This window comes from Oncorhynchus nerka, linkage group LG5 (assembly GCF_034236695.1).
Source record: "Oncorhynchus nerka isolate Pitt River linkage group LG5, Oner_Uvic_2.0, whole genome shotgun sequence".
Classification (NCBI taxonomy): Eukaryota; Metazoa; Chordata; class Actinopteri; order Salmoniformes; family Salmonidae; genus Oncorhynchus; species Oncorhynchus nerka.
In genome coordinates this window covers 31,942,235-31,964,837 of record NC_088400.1, presented here as the reverse complement: position 1 = coordinate 31,964,837, position 22,603 = coordinate 31,942,235, and the positions used below count along the sequence as shown (strand labels likewise).

Here is a 22,603-nt window from a genome sequence, read left to right as displayed (position 1 = left end):
CTATAGTGTCTCCCCCTTTGAAGAGGGGGTTGACCGCGGCAGCTTTCCAATCTTTGGGGATTTCAGTGCAATCAGTTACAAAAAATATAAATGAAAACTCTCTTGGTAAATAGTATGGTCTACAGCTAATTGTATTCTAATTCAGACAAGCAGAACCTCGGGACTTCTTGAACATCAGTGATCGCTCACCAGCTGTTGTTAACAAGGAGACACACACCTCCCCCCTTGAACTTACCCAACGCTACCATTCTATCATGCCGATGCATAAACAGTTAGATGTATATTATCTACAGTGCCTTTGGAAAGTATTCAGACCCTTTGTATTTTTCCACATTTTGGTAGGTTACAGCATTATTTTAAAATAGATTCAATTGTTTTTTATCCCCTCATCAATCTACACAAAAAATAACATAATGACAAAGCAAAAACTGTATTTTTGAATTTTTTGCAAAACTGAAATATTACTTTTAAATAAGTATTCAGACCCTTTACTCAGTACTTTGTTGAAGCACCTTTGACAGCGATTACAGCCTTGAGTCTTCTTGGGTATGATGCTACAAGATTGGCACACCTGTATTTGGGGAGTCTCTCCCATTCGTTTCTGCAGATCCTCTCAAGCTCTGCCAGATTGGATGGGGAGCGTTGCTGCACAGCTATTTTCAGGTCTCTCCAGAGATGTTAGATCGTGTTCAAGTTGAGCTCTGGCTAGGCCACTCAAGGACATTCAGAGACTTGTCCCGCTTTGTCTTGTCTGTGTGCTTAGGGTCGTTGTACTGATAGAAGGTGAAGGTTCACCTTCTACCAGTACAACGACCCTAAGCACACAGACAAGACAAAGCGGGACAAGTCTCTGAATGTCCTTGAGTGGCATGATAGAATGGTACCTTCATCTTTGCCTTGATCCTGACTAGTCTCCCAGTCCCTGCCACTGAAAACATCCCCACAGCATGGTGCTGCCACCACCATGCTTCACAGTAGGGATGGTGCCAGGTTTTCTCCAGATGTGATGCTTGGCAGGCCAAAGAGTTCAATCTTGGTTTAATCAGACCAGATCTTGTTTCTCATGGTCTGAGAGTCTTTAGGTGCCTTTTGGCAAACTCCAAGTGTGCTGTCATGTGCTTTTTACTGAGGAGTGGGTTCCGTCTGGCCACTCTACCATAAAGGCCTGATTGGTAGAGGGCTGCAGAGACCTTCAATGCTGCAGAATGTTTTTGGTACCCTTTCCCAGATCTGTGCCTTGATACAAACCTGTCTCTGTCACACCTTGATCTGTTTTACCTGTCCTTGTGCTTGTCTCCACCCCCCTCCAGGTGTCGCCCATCTTCCCCTGTATATTTATACCCGTGTTTTCTGTCTGTCTGTGGCAGTTCGTCTTGTATGCCAAGTCAACCAGCTTTTTTCTCCTTGCTCCTATTTTTCCCAGTGTCTGTTTTTCTCGTCCTCCTGGTTCTGCCCCTTGCCTGTCCTGACTCCGAGCCTGCATGACTGACCATTCTGCCTGCACCTGACCTCGAGCCTGCCTGCCACCCTGTACTGTTTTGGATTCTGACCTGGTTGTGAACTCTTGCCTGTCTCCAATCTACTTTTTGCCTACCCCTTGGACTATAATAAATATCTGTATTCAGTGTCTGCATCTGGGTCTCGTCTTGTGTTGTTATAGTCTCGGAGCTCTACGGATAATTCCTTTGACTTCATTGCTTGGTTTTTGCTCTGACATGCACTGTCAACTGTGGGACCTTATATAGACAGGTGTGTGCCTTTCCAAATCATGTCCATTCAAGTGAATTTACCACAGTTGAACTCCAATCAAGCTGTAGAAACATCTCAAGGATGATTAATGGAAATGGGATGCACCTGAGCTCAATTTCGAGTCTCATAGCAAAGGGTCTGAATACGTATGTAAATAAGCTTTTAATTTCTTTTTTTAGCACATTTGCAAACATTTCTAAAAACCCGTTTTTGCTTTGTCATTATTGGTTATTGTGTGTTGATTGCTGTGGTTATTATTGGTTATTGGTTATTGCTGTGTGCTCGCACTTTGGCCTCTCTTGCACCGTTTCTTTCTCTTCTAAGTGTCGGGGATTAGGGCCTGGTCCGGGGTTAGCAGTATGTCCTGCTAGGCCGACTCATTGAGTAAAAATCTTCATCCAAATCGAGGTTAGAGATCGCTGTTCTGATGTCCAGGAGCTCTTTTCGATCACTGGAAACGGAATCATTGTACAAACAATGTTAATATCAGAATGAAAAAACACACACATTTTCAGATTTGTTCATGATCCTGTAAAACAGCAGCTATACATGCAAGCGGTAGCTATACATTCTAGTACCGTTCCACATCATCTTCATCATAACGGATGATCAGAGATACAACAATATAGTTTACCACGGCTCTGACATCCAGACAACACAATGCTTAATAAACTGGCAGTGGACGGAGTGAAGAAGGATCACTATTACATGTTGGTTGATCCATATATCTGTCTGTTTTCAACTTAGATTTGAGATAATTTATAGTTGATATAATGCTTTCCCTTCGACCAGGTCACACTGCCCCAGAAACTACAGGAGGCTGGCAACTCCACCCATATAGTGGGCAAGTGGCACCTGGGCTTCTACAAGAAGGAGTGCCTGCCCACCCACAGTGGGTTCGACTCCTACATTGGCTCTCTGACTGGCAGCTTGGACTACGACCCCGGATACGGAGTCTGGACCCCACCCCAGAAGCTCCCTGGTTTCCCCAGCAGCTGGTGGAACATTGAACACCTCCTAGAACCTCAGAAGACAGTGCGGCTCTTTAACATCAGCGAAGACCCCTACAAACACTACGACATGGCAGAGCAGCAGCCAAACGTGGTAAAAGAGCTGCTGGCACGGTTGGTGAACTTCAACTGGACGTCGATCCCTGTGCGGTACTCCTCGGACGACCCCGACCTGAAGGGGGTGCGTGGGGACCCTGGGCTGGGGATGAGGAGGAGGAGCATGGGGACGGAATCTGCCATAAAAAGAGCAAGGGACAGGAAGAAGAAGTGCAAACTGTCTGAAACCAAATCCTTCTTTGGGAGACTTAACACTAGGATCATGGCCAACCGAATACAGGAACTGCTTCAGTCTTAAAGCTCCCTATAGCGACAATGTGGAACCAGACTGTTAAATCAATTACACTGTTTACACTCCACAACCTGTACGTTTCTGTATGTCTTTTTGTGTAAACAGTAGCTATCTGATTTGTGTTCAGAATTAAGTTGACAATGGAATCACATTTTGTACTCTGGGCAGAGCTGTCCTGACTTGCCCTCCTGGATGGAGCTCAAAGGTGCCGGATAACCAAAGATTTCAAGACCCCCCTCTTCTGGCGGAGTTGGCCAGTTTTATGACGGCCGTAAATACATTGCAGGAACTTTCTCTCCCTTGCCATGTAGTATTGAGGGAAAAAAACCTTTTGTTTCAAAGTGATTCTTTCCGACAAAACTCCAACATCCAAAAGTGGATAATGAAACAATATTTCTAACACAAAGAATTTGAGAAATGGTCGGGAGGGACTTAAAGAACAATCAGGTCAGATAATTTATTGTTTTGTGATATCATTAAAGACGTTATAATGGAAACATTGTAACTTTAAGAGCTTTCACAATGTACAGTTGAAATCGGAAGTTTACATTTACATTTACATTTAAGTCATTTAGCAGACGCTCTTATCCAGAGCGACTTACAAATTGGTGCATTCACCTTATGACATCCAGTGGAACAGTAGTGCATCTAAATCTTTTAAGGGGGGGGTGAGAGGGATTACTTTATCCTATCCTAGGTATTCCTTAAAGAGGTGGGGTTTCAGGTGTCTCCGGAAGGTGGTGATTGACTCCGCTGTCCTGGCGTCGTGAGGGAGTTTGTTCCACCATTGGGGGGCCAGAGCAGCGAACAGTTTTGACTGGGCTGAGCGGGAACTGTACTTCCTCAGTGGTAGGGAGGCGAGCAGGCCAGAGGTGGATGAACGCAGTGCCCTTGTTTGGGTGTAGGGCCTGATCAGAGCCTGGAGGTACTGAGGTGCCGTTCCCCTCACAGCTCCGTAGGCAAGCACCATGGTCTTGTAGCGGATGCGAGCTTCAACTGGAAGCCAGTGGAGAGAGCGGAGGAGCGGGGGTGACGTGAGAGAACTTGGGAAGGTTGAACACCAGACGGGCTGCGGCGTTCTGGATGAGTTGTAGGGGTTTAATGGCACAGGCAGGGAGCCCAGCCAACAGTGAGTTGCAGTAATCCAGACGGGAGATGACAAGTGCCTGGATTAGGACCTGCGCCGCTTCCTGTGTGAGGCAGGGTCGTACTCTGCGGATGTTGTAGAGCATGAACCTACAGGAACGGGCCACCGCCTTGATGTTAGTTGAGAACGACAGGGTGTTGTCCAGGATCACGCCAAGGTTCTTAGCGCTCTGGGAGGAGGACACAATGGAGTTGTCAACCGTGATGGCGAGATCATGGAGCGGGCAGTCCTTCCCCGGGAGGAAGAGCAGCTCCGTCTTGCCGAGGTTCAGCTTGAGGTGGTGATCCGTCATCCACACTGATATGTCTGCCAGACATGCAGAGATGCGATTCGCCACCTGGTCATCAGAAGGGGAAAGGAGAAGATTAATTGTGTGTCGTCTGCATAGCAATGATAGGAGAGACCATGTGAGGTTATGACAGAGCCAAGTGACTTGGTGTATAGAATAGGAGAGGGCCTAGAACAGAGCCCTGGGGACACCAGTGGTGAGAGCACGTGGTGTGGAGACGGATTCTCGCCACGCCACCTGGTAGGAGCGACCTGTCAGGTAGGACGCAATCCAAGCGTGGGCCGCGCCGGAGATGCCCAACTCGGAGAGGGTGGAGAGGAGGATCTGATGGTTCACAGTATCGAAGGCAGCCAATAGGTCTAGAAGGATGAGAGCAGAGGAGAGAGAGTTAGCTTTAGCAGTGCGGAGCGCCTCCGTGATACAGAGAAGAGCAGTCTCAGTTGAATGACTAGTCTTGAAACCTGACTGATTTGGATCAAGAAGGTCATTCTGAGAGAGATAGCGGGAGAGCTGGCCAAGGACGGCACGTTCAAGAGTTTTGGAGAGAAAAGAAAGAAGGGATACTGGTCTGTAGTTGTTGACATCGGAGGGATCGAGTGTAGGTTTTTTCAGAAGGGGTGCAACTCTCGCTCTCTTGAAGACGGAAGGGACGTAGCCAGCGGTCAGGGATGAGTTGATGAGCGAGGTGAGGTAAGGGAGAAGGTCTCCGGAAATGGTCTGGAGAAGAGAGGAGGGGATAGGGTCAAGTGGGCAGGTTGTTGGGCGGCCGGCCGTCACAAGACGCAAGATTTCATCTGAGAGAGAGGGGAGAAAGAGGTCAGAGCACAGGGTAGGGCAGTGTGAGCAGAACCAGCGGTGTCGTTTGACTTAGCAACGAGGATCGGATGTCGTCGACCTTCTTTTCAAAATGGTTGACGAAGTCATCTGCAGAGGGAGGAGGGGGGGGGAGGAGGATTCAGGAGGGAGGAGAAGGTGGCAAAGAGCTTCCTAGGGTTAGAGGCAGATGCTTGGAATTTAGAGTGGTAGAAAGTGGCTTTAGCAGCAGAGAGAGAAGAGGAAAATGTAGAGAGGAGGAGTGAAAGGATGTCAGGTCCGCAGGAGGCGAGTTTTCCTCCATTTCCGCTCGGCTGCCCGGAGCCCTGTTCTGTGAGCTCGCAATGAGTCGTCGAGCCACGGAGCGGGAGGGGAGGACCGAGCCGGCCTGGAGGATAGGGGACATAGAGAGTCAAAGGATGCAGAAAGGGAGGAGAGGAGGGTTGAGGAGGCAGAATCAGGAGATAGGTTGGAGAAGGTTTGAGCAGAGGGAAGAGATGATAGGATGGAAGAGGAGAGAGTAGCGGGGGAGAGAGAGCGAAGGTTGGGACGGCGCGATACCATCCGAGTAGGGGCAGTGTGGGAAGTGTTGGATGAGAGCGAGAGGGAAAAGGATACAAGGTAGTGGTCGGAGACTTGGAGGGAGTTGCAATGAGGTTAGTGGAAGAACAGCATCTAGTAAAGATGAGGTCGAGCGTATTTCCTGCCTTGTGAGTAGGGGGAAGGTGAGAGGGTGAGGTCAAAAGAGGAGAGGAGTGGAAAGAAGGAGGCAGAGAGGAATGAGTCAAAGGTAGACGTGGGGAGGTTAAAGTCGCCCAGAACTGTGAGAGGTGAGCCGTCCTCAGGAAAGGAGCTTATCAAGGCATCAAGCTCATTGATGAACTCTCCGAGGGAACCTGGAGGGCGATAAATGATAAGGATGTTAAGCTTGAAAGGGCTGGTAACTGTGACAGCATGGAATTCAAAGGAGGCGATAGACAGATGGGTAAGGGGAGAAAGAGAGAATGACCACTTGGGAGAGATGAGGATCCCGGTGCCACCACCCCGCTGACCAGAAGCTCTCGGGTGTGCGAGAACACGTGGGCAGACGAAGAGAGAGCAGTAGGAGTAGCAGTGTTGTCTGTGGTGATCCATGTTTCCGTCAGTGCCAAGAAGTCGAGGGACTGGAGGGAGGCATAGGCTGAGATGAACTCTGCCTTGTTGGCCGCAGATCGGCAGTTCCAGAGGCTACCGGAGACCTGGAACTCCACGTGGGTCGTGCGCGCTGGGACCACCAGATTAGGGTGGCCGCGGCCACGCGGTGTGGAGCGTTTGTATGTTCTGTGCAGAGAGGAAAGAACAGGGATAGACAGACACATAGTTGACAGGCTACACAAAAGGCTACGCTAATGCAAAGGAGATTGGAATGACAAGTGGACTACACGTCTCGAGTGTTCAGAAAGTTAAGCTTACGTAGCAAGAATCTTATTGACTAAAATGATTAAAATGATACAGTACTGCTGAAGTAGGCTAGCTGGCAGAGGCTGCGTTGTTGACTATGTAGGCTAGCTGGCATTGGCTGCGTTGTTGACACTACACTAATCAAGTCGTTCCGTTGAGTGTGATAGTTTCTACTGTGCTGCTATTCGGGGCTAGCTGGCTAGCTAGCAGTGTTGATTACGTTACGTTGCGTTAAAAGAACGACAATAGCTGGCTAGCTAACCTAGGAAATCGCTCTAGACTACACAATTATCTTTGATACAAAGACGGCTATGTAGCTAGCTATGTAGCTAGCTACGATCAAGCAAATCAAGCCGTTGTACTGTAATGAAATGAAATGAAAAATGTGATACTACCTGTGGAGCGAAGCGAAATGCGACCGGATTGTTGAGTGCAGAAGTTCTGTTCGGTAGACGTTGGCTAGCTGTTGGCTAGCTAGCAGAGTCTCCTACGTTAAGGACGACAAATAGCTGGCTAGCTAACCTCGGTAAATTAAGATAATCACTCTAATCACTCTAAAACTACACACTCAAACTATGCCTTTCACTATCCTTTCATAGGAAATGAAGAAGTCGTAATGGAAACTGAAGCCACGTTGAAAGAGCCACAACCACTGTGTGAAAATATTGGCGAAGGAAATGCTGAAGTATCGGAAACTGTGTCTCGGACAGATAATGCCGGGGAAAGCTCTTCAACTCAGGACCCCACTGTCAGCAAGTTTACATACACTTAGGTTGGAGTCATTAAAACTTGTTTTTAAACCACTCCACAAATGTCTTGTTAACGAACTATACTTTCGGCAAGTCGGTTAGGACATTACTTTGTGCATGACACAAGTAATTTTTCCAACAATGGCTTACAAACAGATTATTTCACTTATAATTCACTGTACCACAATTCCAGGGTTACATACAGTAACTTGACAGTGCCTTTAACCTCTCTGCGCACGGAACCCGCTAGCGGGCTGAAATTCCACAACATACGGTGATCGCTACATAAATAGTCATATTAAACATTCATGAAAAGGCGTAACAATCACAAACTGCATGAAAATAAATAGTTTACCTTTGACGATCTTCGTCTGTTTGCAATTCCAATGCTCATTGTTACACAACACTTATCATGCTAATGCCCTTTCTGAAACTTTGCACAAGTACTGTTGCCCTCTTATATTTTTCACTGAAATTGTCCCCATCATCCTATCTGAATGTTTGTTTTATCTTGTTCATTTTAAAGATGATACAAAAAAAACACATGGTGTCTTTCATTGTTTTATCTAAACCAGATCTATTGTGTTATATTCTCCTACATTCAATTCACATGTACACAAACTTCAGAGTGATTTCTTTCAAATGGTACCAAGAATATGCATATCCTTGGTTCTGTGCCTGAGCTACAGGCTGTTAGATTTGGGTATGTCTTCAGGCAGAAATTGTACAAAGTAGGGGGGGAGCTGTAAACAGCTTGGAAAATTCCAGAAGATTATCTCATGGCTTTAGAAGCTTCTGCTAGGCTAATTGACATAATTTGAGTCAATTGGAGGTGTACCTGTGGATGTATTTCAAGGCCTACCTTCAAAATCAGTGCCTCAATGCTTGACATCATGTCAAAAGAAATCAAAAGAAATCAGCCAAGACTTCAGAAAAACAATTGTAGACGTCCACAAGTCTAGTTCATCCTTGGGAGCAATTTCCAAATTCCTGAAGGTACCACGTTCATCTGTACAAACAATAGTACACAAGTATAAACACCATGGGACCACGCAGCCGCCATACCGCTCAGGAAGGAGACGCGTTCTGTCTCCTAGAGATGAACGTACTTTGGTGCGAAAAGTGCAAATTACTCCCAGAACAACAGCAAAGGACCTTGTGAAGATGCTGGAGGAAACTGGTACATAATTATCTATATCCACAGTAAAACGAGTCCTATATCGACATAACTTAAAAGGCTGCTCAGCAAGGAAGAAGCCACTGCTCCGAAACTGCCATAAAAACGCCAGACTACAGATTGCAACTGCATATGGGGACAAAGATCGTACTTTTTGGAGAAATGTCCTCTGGTCTGATGAAACAAAAATAGAACTGTTTGGCCATAATGACCATCGTTATGTTAGGAGGAAAAAGGGGGAGGTTTGCAAGCCGAAGAACACCATCTCAACCGTGAAGCACGGGATGGCAGCATCATGTTGTGGGGTTGCTTTGCTGCAGGAGGGACTGGTGCACTTCACAAAATAGATGGCATCATGAAGCAGGAAAATTGCGTGGCTATATTGAAGCAACATCTCAAGATATCAGTCAGGAAGTTAAAGCTTGGTCGCAAATGGGTCTTCCAGGCATGCTTTCAAAGTTGTGGCAAAATGGCTTAAGGACAACAAAGTCAAGGTACTGGAGTGGCCATCACAAACCCTGACTTCAATCCCATAGAGCATTTGTGGGCAGAACTGAAAAAGTGTGTGCGAGCAAGGAGGCCTACAAACCTGACTAAGTCACACCAGCTCTGTCAGGAGGAATGGGACAAAATTTACCCAATTTATTGTGGGAAGCTTGTGGAAGGCTGCCTGAAACGTTTGACCCAAGTTAAACAATTTAAAGGCAATGCTACCAAACACTAATTGAGTGTATGTAAACTTCTGACCTACTGGGAATGTGATGAAAGAAATAAAAGCTGAAATAAACTCAACTATTATCTCTCAACTATTATTCTGACATTTCACATTCTTAAAATAAAGTGGTGATCCTAACTGACCTAAAACAGGTCATTCTTACAGGATTACATGTCAGGAATTGTGAGAAACTGAGTTTAAATGTATTTGGCTAAGGTGTATGTAAACTGTATGTAAGATTTACATCTAAATGTTGTAAAATGTAGATGATTATATATGAAACTATTTGTGAGAAGATGAAATGTGATTTTATCCTTCTAGATGAGATAATTGTTTTTCATATAGAGTTTTACCCAGTCAGTAACAACACCCACGTGAGCACAGACATTACGCCAAAAGGATGGAACGCCCTTTTTCCCAGAGTGCTCATTTTATTTATTTTATTTTTTATTTCACCTTTATTTAACCAGGTAGGCAAGTTGAGAACAAGTTCTCATTTACAATTGCGACCTGGCCAAGATAAAGCAAAGCAGTTCGACACATACAACAACACAGAGTAAAACAATGGAGTAAAACAAACATACAGTCAATAATACAGTAGAAAAATAAGTCTGTATACGATGTGAGCAAATGAGGTGAAATAAGGGAGGTAAAGTTTAAAAAAAGGCCATTGTGGCGAAGCAAATGCAATATAGCAAGTAAAACACTGGAATGGTAGATTTGCAGTGGAAGAATGTGCAAAGTAGAAATAAAAATATTGGGGTGTAAAGGGGCAAAATAAATAAATAAACACAGTCGGGGAAGAGGTAGTTGTTTGGGCTAAATTATAGAAAGGCTATGTACAGGTGCAGTAATCTGTGAGCTGCTCTGACAGCTGGTGCTTAAAGCTAGTGAGGGAGATAAGTGTTTCCAGTTTCAGAGATTTTTGTAGTTTGTTCCAGTCATTGGCAGCAGAGAACTGGAAGGAGAGGCTGCCAAAGGAAGAATTGATTTTGGGGGTGACCAGAGAGATATACCTGCTGGAGCGCATGCTACAGGTGGGTGCTGCTATAGTGACCAGCAAGCTATGATAAGGGGGGACTTAGCAGGGTCTTGTAGATGACCTGGAGCCAGTGGGTTTGGCGACGAGTATGAAGCGAGGGCCAGCCAATGAGAGCGTACAGGTCGCAGTGGTGGGTAGTATAAAGGGCTTTGGTGACAAAACGGATGGCACTGTGATAGACTGCATCCAATTTATTGAGTAGGGTATTGGAGGCTATTTTGTAAATGACATCGCCGAAGTCGAGGATCGGTAGGATGGTCAGTTTTACGAGGGTATGTTTGGCAGCATGAGTGAAGGATGCTTTGTTGTGAAATAGGAAACCAATTCTAGATTTAATTTTGGATTGGAGATTATGAAGGAATGAACTCTTTAGACCAAAACATGCCGGGTTGCTGCCGGTGTGTAGAGTGGTTCTAGCTGTACCCTGAATAATCAACCATTGAGATGAGTCCATTTCCGGATTGCTACTAGCTTGCTACTGGCGTGTAAAATTGTTTAAAACTACTAGACCAGAAAATGACTACTAGACCCTCAAACTCTCGACCAGTGGAAGTGATGACTAGACTACACATTCAGTCTGCAGCTGTATATGTAAAACATTCTAGGAAACTTGACTGAAGATGAGAAAATAAGAACATTTCCCTATCAACACCGGGTGATATACCTTTGAGGTATCTATTCTAATGAACAGGAGGAATAACATTTCCCCCTCAACACCATTGGAACGTCTGATGGACCCATTCTAATGAACACTTCCAGAACAAAGCAGCATACAACTACAAAGGACATTGAGACCTCTGGTGGACAACCAGAGACTTACACAACCAGAGTTTCTGTCGACTGACTCCACAGACGGACCAGGTGATTTCAACAGAGAGAGACGACAAAGACATACAAGCGTAAATATGTACATTGCATTTCTAAATCCGAATGAGCGGTTGTTGGGGTACTAAATATCCATATGTATGATGAGTGTATTATTCAACTGTATGTACGATAGTTGAATTCCATTGTCTCTCCTTCTCCCGATCTTTCGTTCCCCACCCCCTTTCATTGTGTAACCAGCCGCCATATCGGGTTAGTCCACTAGGGACTTTTTATTGCATTATGTTAGTAATCAACGTATAATCTATCCTGTGTGTGTGTTTATGCAATTCTGTGTGATTATTTAATTAGTTAGTAAATAAATTATTAAGACAATTTGTATAAACTGAGTCATTATGTGGACTAGGGTTAATGCTAATTTATAGAATATTACGATGTTCAGAATGAGACTAATATGAGATAAATAAGAATTAATAATTCACTGTGACTGATGGAAGAGATATATCTTTAGAGTTTAGTTGAGAGATAGTAACTCATTAAATAACTTTTCCCATGGTGCCCCAAGATTACTAATGAGTTAATTGATAAATGATGAATTGAATCACGTAATAATATTAATGTAGATAATTGATTTGATAAAATAACAGTCAACTCATGTCACGTCATGACAGAGATAAGAGTTTGAGTTGAGTCCAACTACACATACCTCACACAGCACCTGTGACAGTAGGTCTTACTGTATATATTTTTCTGATGATATGAGGACTCAGTACCCTATAGACCTATCGATGATATATCCATTGTCCATTATACTGTAGGATAGTTGTTGATATATAAAGATACCCCATTCAAACATGAATTATGTCTGATATTCCATACTTTTCTTTTAGTGTTAGAGAATCTCTTGAGAAAGACCAAATTAAATATGAATGAATGTGTAAAACATCCCACTTCCACTGTTTTCCTCAAATGACCTTTCGGAGGTAGATCCAAGAGGTCAGACCAATGGGCCTTCATCACATCACACTGAACTTTGTGGACCAGACATATATATATCTTCTTTTGGGGCGGCAGGTAGCCTAGTGGTCAGAGTGTTGGGCCAGATTGCAAGATCGAATCCCCGAGCTGACAAGGTAAAAATATGTCGTTCTGCTCCTGAACAAGGCAGTTAAACCACTGTTCGTCATTGTAAATAAGAATTTGTTCTTAACTGACTTGCCTAGTTAAATAAAGGTTCAATTTTAAAAAGTTATGACTGACGGAACATTACCCTCTGATGGAAGTTAGGAGAAGCTACATATTTATGCCACCATAAGTTTATTTTATATATATACATTTTATTTTTTATTATAAACACAACAAATACAAAAAAAAAACAGAAATATAGAAACAAGAGTACATAAACCTAACAGACGGGTATTACATATCAAGATTCATTTGACATTTGTTAAATACTTTTATGGTGCGTATTGCTTTTACTGATCATTTCAAAATAATATTTAAATTCTATCTTAAACAATGTGAAGATGGGTTTGTTCTCTGCCCACTTCATTTTATGGATAAAGAATCTTCCATGAAAGATAAACAAATTAACAATGAAAGTTAAATCAGGGTCCATATCATTTGGATCAAAATAAGACATAATATCAGTCTTTCAAATTAAGATTAATAGTAATTTCTTTTAAAATTGAATCTTCTAAATCACTCCAAAATCTTCTGACATAAGAACAGTCCCAAAATAAATGGTCAAGAGTTTCTGGGTCACAACCACAAAATACACATTTGTTATCAATAGCTATTTTAAATCTGTGTATAATACAGGTTTTTACAGGGTAGATTCTATGAATGAGTTTGTATGATAGGGCTGCATTCCAATACATTTTAGCAGAGGGAATAGTAACATATTGACATAGTTTCCATATACACATGTTATTACATGTATAGTTTAAAATGTCAATTCCTTCTAATTGTATTGAGGCTACAAAATTCTCAACAGTTGCACTTGGAGTATTGTTATATTCTCCTAAAAGAAGAATAGCAACTTTAGGGACAGTTCTAACAACAATTTGATACTCCTCAGGAGTGAATGTAACATTGTGTGTTCTCATAAACTCTGGATAATCATATAGTTGTCCATCATTATTTAATAATTGTTTAACCCAAATAATGTTGTTGTCAAACCAGTTCTGGAAAAATAAAGACTTGTTTTTGTATTTTATCTTTATTATACCTATGAGGGGAAAAATTGTGTTTGTACATGAGGTTCCAAGTTAGAAGTACTTGTTTATGAAAGTTTGCAAGCTTAATAGGGATTTTACCCATATCAAAGTTGCATTTGAGTAAGATATTTTATTTTATTTTATTTAAAAAATTTTTGTAGAATTTTACCCCTTTTTCTCCCCAATTTCATGGTATCCAATTGTTTTTAGTAGCTACTATCTTGTCTCATCGCTACAACTCCCGTACGGGCTCGGGAGAGACAAAGGTTGAAAGTCATGCGTCCTCCGATACACAACCCAACCAAGTCGCACTGCTTCTTAACACAGCGTGCATCCAACCCGGAAGCCAGCAGCACCAATGTGTCGGAGGAAACACTGTGCACCTGGCAACCTTGGTTAGCGTGCACTGCGCCCGGCCCCACCACAGGAGTCGCTGGTGCGCAATGAGACAAGGACATCCCTACCGGACAAGCCCTCCCTAACCTGGACGATGCTAGGCCAATTGTGCGTCGCCCCACGGATCTCCCGGTCGCGGCCGTTTGCGACAGAGCCTGGGCGCCAACCCAGGGTCTCTGGTGGCACAGCTGGTGCTGCAGTACAGCGCCCTTAACCACTGCGCCACCCGGGAGGCGAGTAAGAATTCTTGACCACCAATCTGTTGAAATATTAAATTATGGATGATATTCCAAATGCAATCCTTATTTCTTAAATCGTTTTGTATCCATTTAATCTTAAATATTATATTAGAGGTTTTAAAATCCAGAGCAATCAACTCTCCCTCACCTTGGGTGCTACATATTACCGCTTTTCTTTAATAATGAGGTTTATTCCTCCATATGAAGTGAAATAATTTAGTATCAACCATTTTAGTTACTGACAAAGGAACATCCAAGGCAAGGGAGGTATAAACTAATCTGGACCTTCAGATTGATAAAAGTACACGTCCAGATAAAGAAAGATCTCTTAATGACCAGGAGTTAAATCTCTTTCCAATGTTCTCTACAATAGGAGAGGTATTTAAGTTAGCCCTTTCTTTCTGATCTTTGCTAACTTTAATACCAAGATATGTGACCACATCTTTTACAGGGATATTACATACTGAGTTTAAGCTACATCTTTTCAATGCAAATAATTCACATTTCCTACTATTCAGAGATAAACCTGATACATGTGAGAAGGTATTAATACACTCAAAAGCTTTCCTGACTTCATTATGATCTTTCAAAGAAATGGAGGTGTCGTCAGCCAATTGTGAACATTTTATCTCTTTGTCTTGTATCTGAATACCCCTAAAACTATCCTTATTTATATGAAGTGACCAATAAAAATAAGAAAGGAGAAATTGGGCATCCTTGTTTAATTCCACGTCTAATGTCGAATCTTTGTGAAGTTCCATGGGATCATTTAACAGAGTTGTTACTATTATTTTAAAGTGTCTTAATTACACTTTGAAAATATTGGGCAAAACCAATAAATTGAAGAATCTAAAAAAATAATAATATTCAACTGTATCAAATGCCTTGTAAAAGTCTACAAATAAAATAAAGCTATCTTCCATAATCTGCTATTTGTAGTCTATCAAGTCCAATACTAGTCGAATAGTATTATATATTTCATGAAACCAGACTGGGTATCATCAATGATTTGGTCAATACCTTTTTTAATCTTTCTGCCAAGATGGATGCAAGTAGCTTTCCATCATTGTTCATTAATGTGATTGGTCTCCAACTTTCTAACATCATAGAATCTTTGTTTGGTTTGGGTATTACAGAAATTAGGCCTTGTGTCATAGAAACAGGAAACAATCCCTTAACCAATTGCCTCCTTAAAAACATGAAATATAAATTAAATAATATCCTGATGAAAATATTTATAGAATTCACAGATAATGCCATCATTCCCTGGATATTTGTTCTCTTTAAACTTGCTGATACATTTTTTTTATATCATTGATAGAAATAATAAGTCTTCATCTATGACATTTGCATAGTCTTTGACAGAGTCTAGAAAGGCAGATATGTCACTAGTCGGACAGGCATTACTGGTATAAAGGTTACCATAGAATTCTGAAACATATTTTGAAATATCTTTTGGTTTTTCAGTTTCTTTGCCATCTATATTAAGCTTATGAATAGATGTAAATTCAGAATTTTTTCTTTCTAAATTGTAAAAATATTTTGTATTTTTTCACGTTCCTTCAACCATCTCCTTGATCTTACAAATGCCCCCTTTGCTCTCTCTTCATACATTCGGTCCATTTCTAGTTGTAAAGAGAATAACTGACCCTTTCCTTCTTCATCAAGGTCCTCCATAGAGATTAGAGAAAGTATTTCCTTAAGTTTATTTTCCCTCAATCTTTTAAGTTCAGCAATTTCTTTACCTCTCTTCATGGCTGTTTGTCTTATTTCATACCTCATAAATTCCCAATATTTCCCATAAGACTTAAATAGTTGGGCTTTCCTCCAATTATCTTGTATAATATCTTTGGCATCCATCTTGAATTTATCATCTTCCAACAGTCGACTATTGAGTTTCCAATAACTCTGATTCGGTTTAACTTCCGATCCATTAATATTTAAAAATAAGACTATAACTTCATGATCAGTAAGAATTGATGGTTCAATTGATACCTTGACTACAGAATTATCTAATGAATTAGAAATCAACCAGAAGTCAATTCTTGACTGTCTGGACATGTCCTTGTTACTCCAAGTGAATTCCTTTTTATCAGGATATTTAGATCTCCAAAAATCGACTAATCCAAGACCAAGACATAGGTTATTAAACTCAGGATTAACAATGCTGGATCTGTTAGGAGGGGGATATCTGTCAATCATCACATTAGATACAGAATTAAAATCTCCATCTAAAATAATTTTGATTTCCTGAAATACACCTATAACTCTATTCATCTCTTCTTCAAATTCTTGAAATAATATCCTGTTGTTTTGTTTGTTGTTGATTGCATAAATATTCCCTAATAAAAACATTTCACTGTTGAAATGTACTATTAAAATTAACCAACGTCAGTCTTACTACTGATGACTTCCCCTTTAAATGCACCGATTAAAACTGCTACACCGGGTTGTTGCCATATGATAACCAGATATCGTTACCCCATTGATTTTTCCAAAATGATCAGTCTCTTGTAAAAAGTAAAAGTCTGCATTAAACCATTTGCAATACAGGAAAATTGTCACGCCCTGACCTTAGATATCTCTGTTTTTCTTTATATTTTGGTTAGGTCAGAGTGTGACTAGAGTGGGTATTCTAGTTTTGTTCATCTAGAGTTAGTTTTGTTCATCTAGCGTTAGTTTTGTTCTTCTAGGGTTTTTGTATTTCTATGTTGGCCTGATATGGTTCCCAATCAGAGACAGCTGTTTATCGTTGTCTCTGATTGGGGATCATATTTAGGTAGCCCTTTTTCCCCACTTTCTGGTGTGGGATCTTGACTGTGTAGTCTGTCAGCACTATTGTGTATAGCGTCACATTTCATTTGTTCTTTATTGTTTTGTTTAGTGAGTTTCAGTTTATTAAAATATGTGGAACTCTGCCTTGGTCTCATTCATACGACCAACGTGACAAAAATTGTGTAGACTTTACAATAAGCAGTTATTCACCTAGAGTTAGTATTTAGTTTACCAGTTCTCAAGTTAGCCTTTTCTCATTCAAGTGTTTGTATACATTTTTTATAATAAAAGGCTGCTTTTCACCTGGAAATCAGTTTTTTGGCCTGACAGTTCTGTCTGAGTTAGACTCTGGCTCTCACTCAAATGTTCTGATTTGGCTGCATTTCTTTGCCATCGATGATCACTCTTGCACCTATAAAAAAATGCAGTTTTCCCTGCCTTTCGAGCTGCAGTCACCATCAGCCACAGTTTCTCTCTTGTCACTTTGTCTGCTGAGGTCAACCACCATCTTTTCATTTTCCTGGCAGATAACTTCCACTTTCTTCATGTCACTTTTGAGGGTTTTCACTTCTCCAAAGATAAAGTCAACAGATTTTTTAATGGCCTCAATTTTCATTGTTTTCCCCCTAACCATGTCCTCCAAGCCATTTGTCCTTTCATCTATCTTTGCTGTCAAAAGCATTACAATATTGTTTTGCATCTCAAGAAGTGACATACCCTCTTGGCCTCTCATCTTATTCCCCTGGGGCTTGACTAGAGGGCCAGGGTTGTAAGGTAATGGCCATGAGCTGGGGACTGTGCTCACCACATTTTCATCACCCATTGCAGTATTTTCCCCCACAGTTACATTCTGAAGAGGAGTACCCAAAAACATACCTGTAGAAATCATCCAATGGTCATAATCGGGTAAGGAAATCCAATAATTCCTACAGCTACCAAAACAAATGATCTGCACTGACTGCCATCTTGCGCGCGCGCCCCAAGCCACCATAAGGTTAAAACCTCTTCTCTCACTTCCCTTTCAAGTCAGTTCCAGTAGATCAGAAGTGAACCCACTCCAATATATATAGAGGATCAACAGCATGGTCTGTATCAGTAGAGGCTGCTGAGGGGAGAATGGCTCATAATAATGGCTGAAATGGAGTCAATGGAATGGTTTCAAACACATTGAACAAGTGGTTTCCATGTGGTTGATACCATTCCAGACATTATTATGAGCTGTCCTCCCCTCAGCAGCCTCCACTGGTGTGATTGGTGGTAAACAACATGTATAAACTGGTAAAAAGGCCTGGCTTTGCCTAGTAGCTAATCTAACCAATCAGTTGGCCTACTTGAACAAAACATTATTGTTGGCCACTCAAACTCTCTGTTATCAAACACTTCCTCTTTCAGTCTGATGTGCCAAAGGAAGAAACATATCAGTGGTTTTGTCACTGACACAGGCCACCTACTATGCTAAGCCCAAACAAACACATGCACATTTAATTCAGAGCAGTATATTGCATGCCAATCAATCAATCAATCAATCAAATGTATTTATAAAGCCCTTTTTACAACAGCAGGGCCTAAAACCCCAAACAAACATTTAATTAGCAGACATCCTGGATAAATGACTTTAGGATCAATTTTTTCTAAGCTCAATGAATTTGGATAAAACATGTTTTTGAACAACAGCTGAACTAGTGTTGGTGATCTGGGGCCTGTTGCACAAAAGTAGAATTAAGACATCCGGGATAAATGACTCAGCTGAGCTCAATGAAGCCAAAACATGTGCGTCCAGGCTTAATTGGTTGCACAAAGACCAAGCCAGGATGAGCAGACACGGATTCATTAAGCCAGGTGAAACCAATCCTGGATAGGTGCGCGCTCACGGCTCACTCAAATAGACCCCGCCACAGATCACAGATTAACTGATTTACCATGGCAACTAGAGCCGCGTACTTTTCCCCGTCGGAAGCACAAATCCTCATGGAGGCATACGAGGAGGTAAAAGATATAATTAAGAAGAAAGGCAACACCGCCACAGTGATAAAGCAAAGAGAAAAAGCGTGGCAAAGTATTGCAGACCGCCTGAATGCGTAAGTAGTGCACAATTACACACTCACCGCTCCGCTGAAACATCACAATTACAATTCAAATATTTAATTCACATCTCCAAAAATGCAGTTGTACTGTAATTATGAAACGGTTAAATTTTTAATTGAAATGCACTGCAGATATGAGTGAAATTGTGTAAAGTAACTCCATCACACTGTATAAAGCTATGATAAATTTTTTGATATTTTTACTGAAAACAAGACAAAAATACCAAGTAATTTTTGCAGTGTGACTCCATTAAATGTGTGTGTGTGTGTGTGTGTGTAGATTAAACATGAACGGGCCAAAACGGACATGGCAGCAGGTCAAAATCAAATACAAGAACATTCTGCAGAATGGTATGGTCCCTGACTAATATTTAACAAAGCACAAGCATATATTGTACCCAGAAGGTGCCTGCTCACACATTGTCTGTACTGTTTTAGCAGTGAAAAAGAATACCCACAGACAAGGCACGGGTGGTGGGTCACCAAAGGCTGACCTTACCCCAGCAGAGGACATGGCCTTGGAGCTAAATAAAGGCAGGCCCGTCTTAGAGGGGATCCCTGGGGGGAAAGAGACGAGCATAGGTTCCTCCCAAGATGCCACCCGCTTCATTCAAGGTATGTCCTTCCATCTCTACATGGGATACAACCACATTCATATTGAATCAATTTGGACTGTCTGACTTTGGTTTACCTATTGCCTTGCAGTGCCTGGCAGCACTGTGTTCCTGTTAGAGCCACCAGCACAAGCACCAGACGATGCTGATCCAGTGAGTACTCCATCAAAGGCATACTGTAGGCCTGGCATGTCTTGTCTACTAGCTTCAATATGAATCCGATTAAATGTGATCGGGTGAAGGCCCCAGTGCAGCAGCAACAGCACATGATGGAGACGATGATGAGGAGGAGACCATCTCTCTGGATTCCAGAAGGCATGAGGTATCATGTTAAGACTGTGAAAGTACTATTTACTCTACAATGGTGAGGAGTCCTCATCAAAATCAAAAATCTAATTTCTTTTACAGGACCCAGATGCTATACAGTGGGAAAACCAGCCTGGCAACATAGTGCGTATTAATAAAAGGACACCACATCCTGCCAAATTCCAGCTGCGCTAATTGTATTGTGTTCACAGAGCTCACAAGCTATCAGAAAGTTGTATGGCAACCACCTCCGGCGCCAAATAGAACTGGCAGACATAGACATTCAGTACAAGAAGAAAAAGATGGAAAATCTTGCACTGGAGTCCGAAATAAAAAAAAGAGGACAATTATGAAACTGGACCTTGAAATAAAAAAACTTGAGAGGGAGGTGAGATATGCCTTCAATGTACACTGTATGCTAACTGTAACACAAATGTATTAATCATTATTTTTTCTTTCCTCCCCAGCTCCAAGAAGATGACACAGCTCAAAATAAAAATTAGGTATATTCTCGTAAAGTCAAGTGAGCCATGACATATGAGCTCTTATTGTGAGCACACAGGACGGTGGCATCTTTCTAAGGTTTTTTTTATTTTCCCAGCAATCAGTACAACCAAGTCATCGTTATAAGGCATCGCCCTCTTTTGCCCACCCCCCCAGCACCAGGTGTGGCCACTAGCCTATATGAAGGCCCAAAATTGTGTGTTCCTTTCTGCTCTGACAATGGCATGCCCATTCGTGCGAGATGTGGTGGATGAAGAAGCACTTGTGCTGAGGAGAGCCTTCAGGCGAGAAAGGGTCTTCAGGGACCGGTTGGACCCACTGGCCTTCCCTGATGACCATCTGTATGAAAGATACAGGTTTTCTGCAGATGGCATCAGGTATCTATGCAGACTACTGGGTCCCAGGATTAAGCACCGCACTGCACGGAGCCATGCACTGAGTGTGGAGCAAATGGTTTGTGTGGCCTTGCGCTTTTTGCTAGTGGAGCCTTCCTGTACTCAGTGGGGATGCAGAACAGCTGAACAAGGCCACAATTTGCCGCACAATAAGGAGTGTGTGTCTGGCTATCAAAGCATTAGCAGATGTCTTCATCTCCTTCCCTGGCCACAGAAGACTCTGTGACATCAAAGAGGAGTTCTATAGGATTGCAGGTAAGAGGATCTACAAATTACAGGACAACTGTTAACACATAGTAGGATACTCATTACTTTGTGTGACAGGTTTCCCCAATGTCATTGGTGCAGTGGACTGCACACACAAGGATAAAAGCCCCTCAGGTGCCCATGAGGCCGATTTTGTGAATAGGAAATCCTTTCACAGCATTAATGTTCAGGTGAACATAACTTTTTGATATTGTCCATTGACGAACACTCTGCATTGCCAGTGATGTGCATTGATTGGTGTAATATTCCTCATCTTATGATTTCAGATGGTCTGCAATGCTGACTGTGTGATCAGCAATGTTGTGGCAAAATGGCCTGGCTCAGTCCATGACTCCAGAATCTTTCGGGCCTCTGAAATCTATCAGTGCCTATCACAAGGTAAGCCACACAACCCCTATTTATAACCATCATGGCTGTGTCAAGAATATCACTGTGTTTATGAGGTAGTAATGATGAGATTTTGTGTTGACAGGTGAATTCTCTGGTGTGTTGCTGGGAGACAGGGGGTATGGCTGCCAGCCTTTTCTCCTGACACCTTTCACAGACCCCCAGGAAGCACAGCAGGCCTACAACCATGCCCATGCCAGGACCAGGGCCAGAGTTGAAATGACCTTTGGCCTCCTGAAGGCACGCTTTCACTGCCTTCACAAATTAAGGGTCAGCCCTGTTAGGGCATGTGATATTACTGTGGCTTGTGCTGTCCTCCACAATGTGGCCTGCCTGAGGAAGGAGAGGGCCCCCAGAGTGCCACCAGCCATGGACTGGGACAATCCGGCAATCTTCCCTGATGACGACAGTGGTCGGCTGCTGAGGGACCAATATGTGTTGAATTATTTTAGTTAGTATGTGTGCTTTCAATTTTGGTTAAATATGTCCTGCGGTGGCAGAGGAATTTGGGTTTTTTTGGGTTCGTTTTTTGACGAATTTGGCCTCTTATGATGTTTGTGCGGTATACTGTGTGTAATACAAGGCTGCAGGGAGGCTACTGCATCCATTCATTTGTCTGTTCAGTTGATGTGTATGGATTTGTCCTGCATTTATTTTAGTGTGCAGACATGCAGGGTGTGTTATATACAGACCTTTGAATGTGTATGTATCATTTTGTATAATATGCTTGGATTCTGTGCTTTCCATCTTGTAGAGTCACTGTGACTTCAGTTTCGAAAGGAGCTGATGGTTTACCTGCTTTGTTTTGTCCTTATTCAATAAAGGAACATAATGTTACACATTGTGTTTTTATATTCATATGGAATGTGTATTTGTTTATATGACAGAGTACTAGGGCCACACTGAAGAAAAAGGATAAAGTCATAAATTTATGAGGCTGGTTCTTTCTGCAGAAAAGCTACATATTGTTTTTACAGTTTTGATACTTATGACAATGTGATACTTAATATTCTGGCACATCAGCATGTCTTTGTTTATGAAACCATACTGAAGTACAATTTCACGAAATGCCCCACATCTGTCATTTTAACAACTGTCCTCCTTTAAAACAA

At 42.1% G+C, this 22,603-nt stretch overlaps 1 protein-coding gene across 2 annotated transcripts; it reads left to right on the top strand.

Moving 5' to 3' along the window:
- The first annotated feature begins 18,630 nt into the window (after positions 1-18,630).
- LOC135571778 (putative nuclease HARBI1) lies at positions 18,631-22,328 on the top strand. 2 transcript variants are annotated; one of them, XM_065018526.1, is made up of 7 exons: positions 18,631-19,012; positions 19,299-19,369; positions 19,457-19,633; positions 19,724-19,954; positions 20,041-20,326; positions 20,406-21,092; positions 21,162-21,214. In XM_065018526.1, the coding sequence occupies exons 1-4, from the start codon at positions 18,855-18,857 to the stop codon at positions 19,846-19,848; spliced, it is 531 nt and encodes a 176-aa protein (XP_064874598.1). In that variant the 5' UTR covers positions 18,631-18,854; the 3' UTR covers positions 19,849-19,954; positions 20,041-20,326; positions 20,406-21,092; positions 21,162-21,214. The 2 variants fall into 2 exon arrangements, with proteins under 2 accessions (XP_064874598.1, XP_064874597.1); XM_065018525.1 differs by lacking the exons at positions 18,631-19,012; positions 19,299-19,369; positions 19,457-19,633; ... (1 more) ...; positions 20,041-20,326; positions 21,162-21,214 and adding exons at positions 21,371-21,482; positions 21,577-22,328 and having other exon boundaries at positions 20,931-21,092.
- The last annotated feature ends 275 nt before the right edge of the window (positions 22,329-22,603 follow it).

Bases quoted from the DNA above. Each gene is read 5' to 3' on its own strand.
- LOC135571778 (XM_065018525.1), top strand. From the start codon at position 21,024: ATGTCTTCATCTCCTTCCCTGGCCACAGAAGACTCTGTGACATCAAAG. The intron at 21,093-21,370 runs GTAAGAGGATCT...TTATGATTTCAG, and splicing joins GGAGTTCTATAGGATTGCAG to ATGGTCTGCAATGCTGACTG. The intron at 21,483-21,576 runs GTAAGCCACACA...TTGTGTTGACAG, and splicing joins CTATCAGTGCCTATCACAAG to GTGAATTCTCTGGTGTGTTG.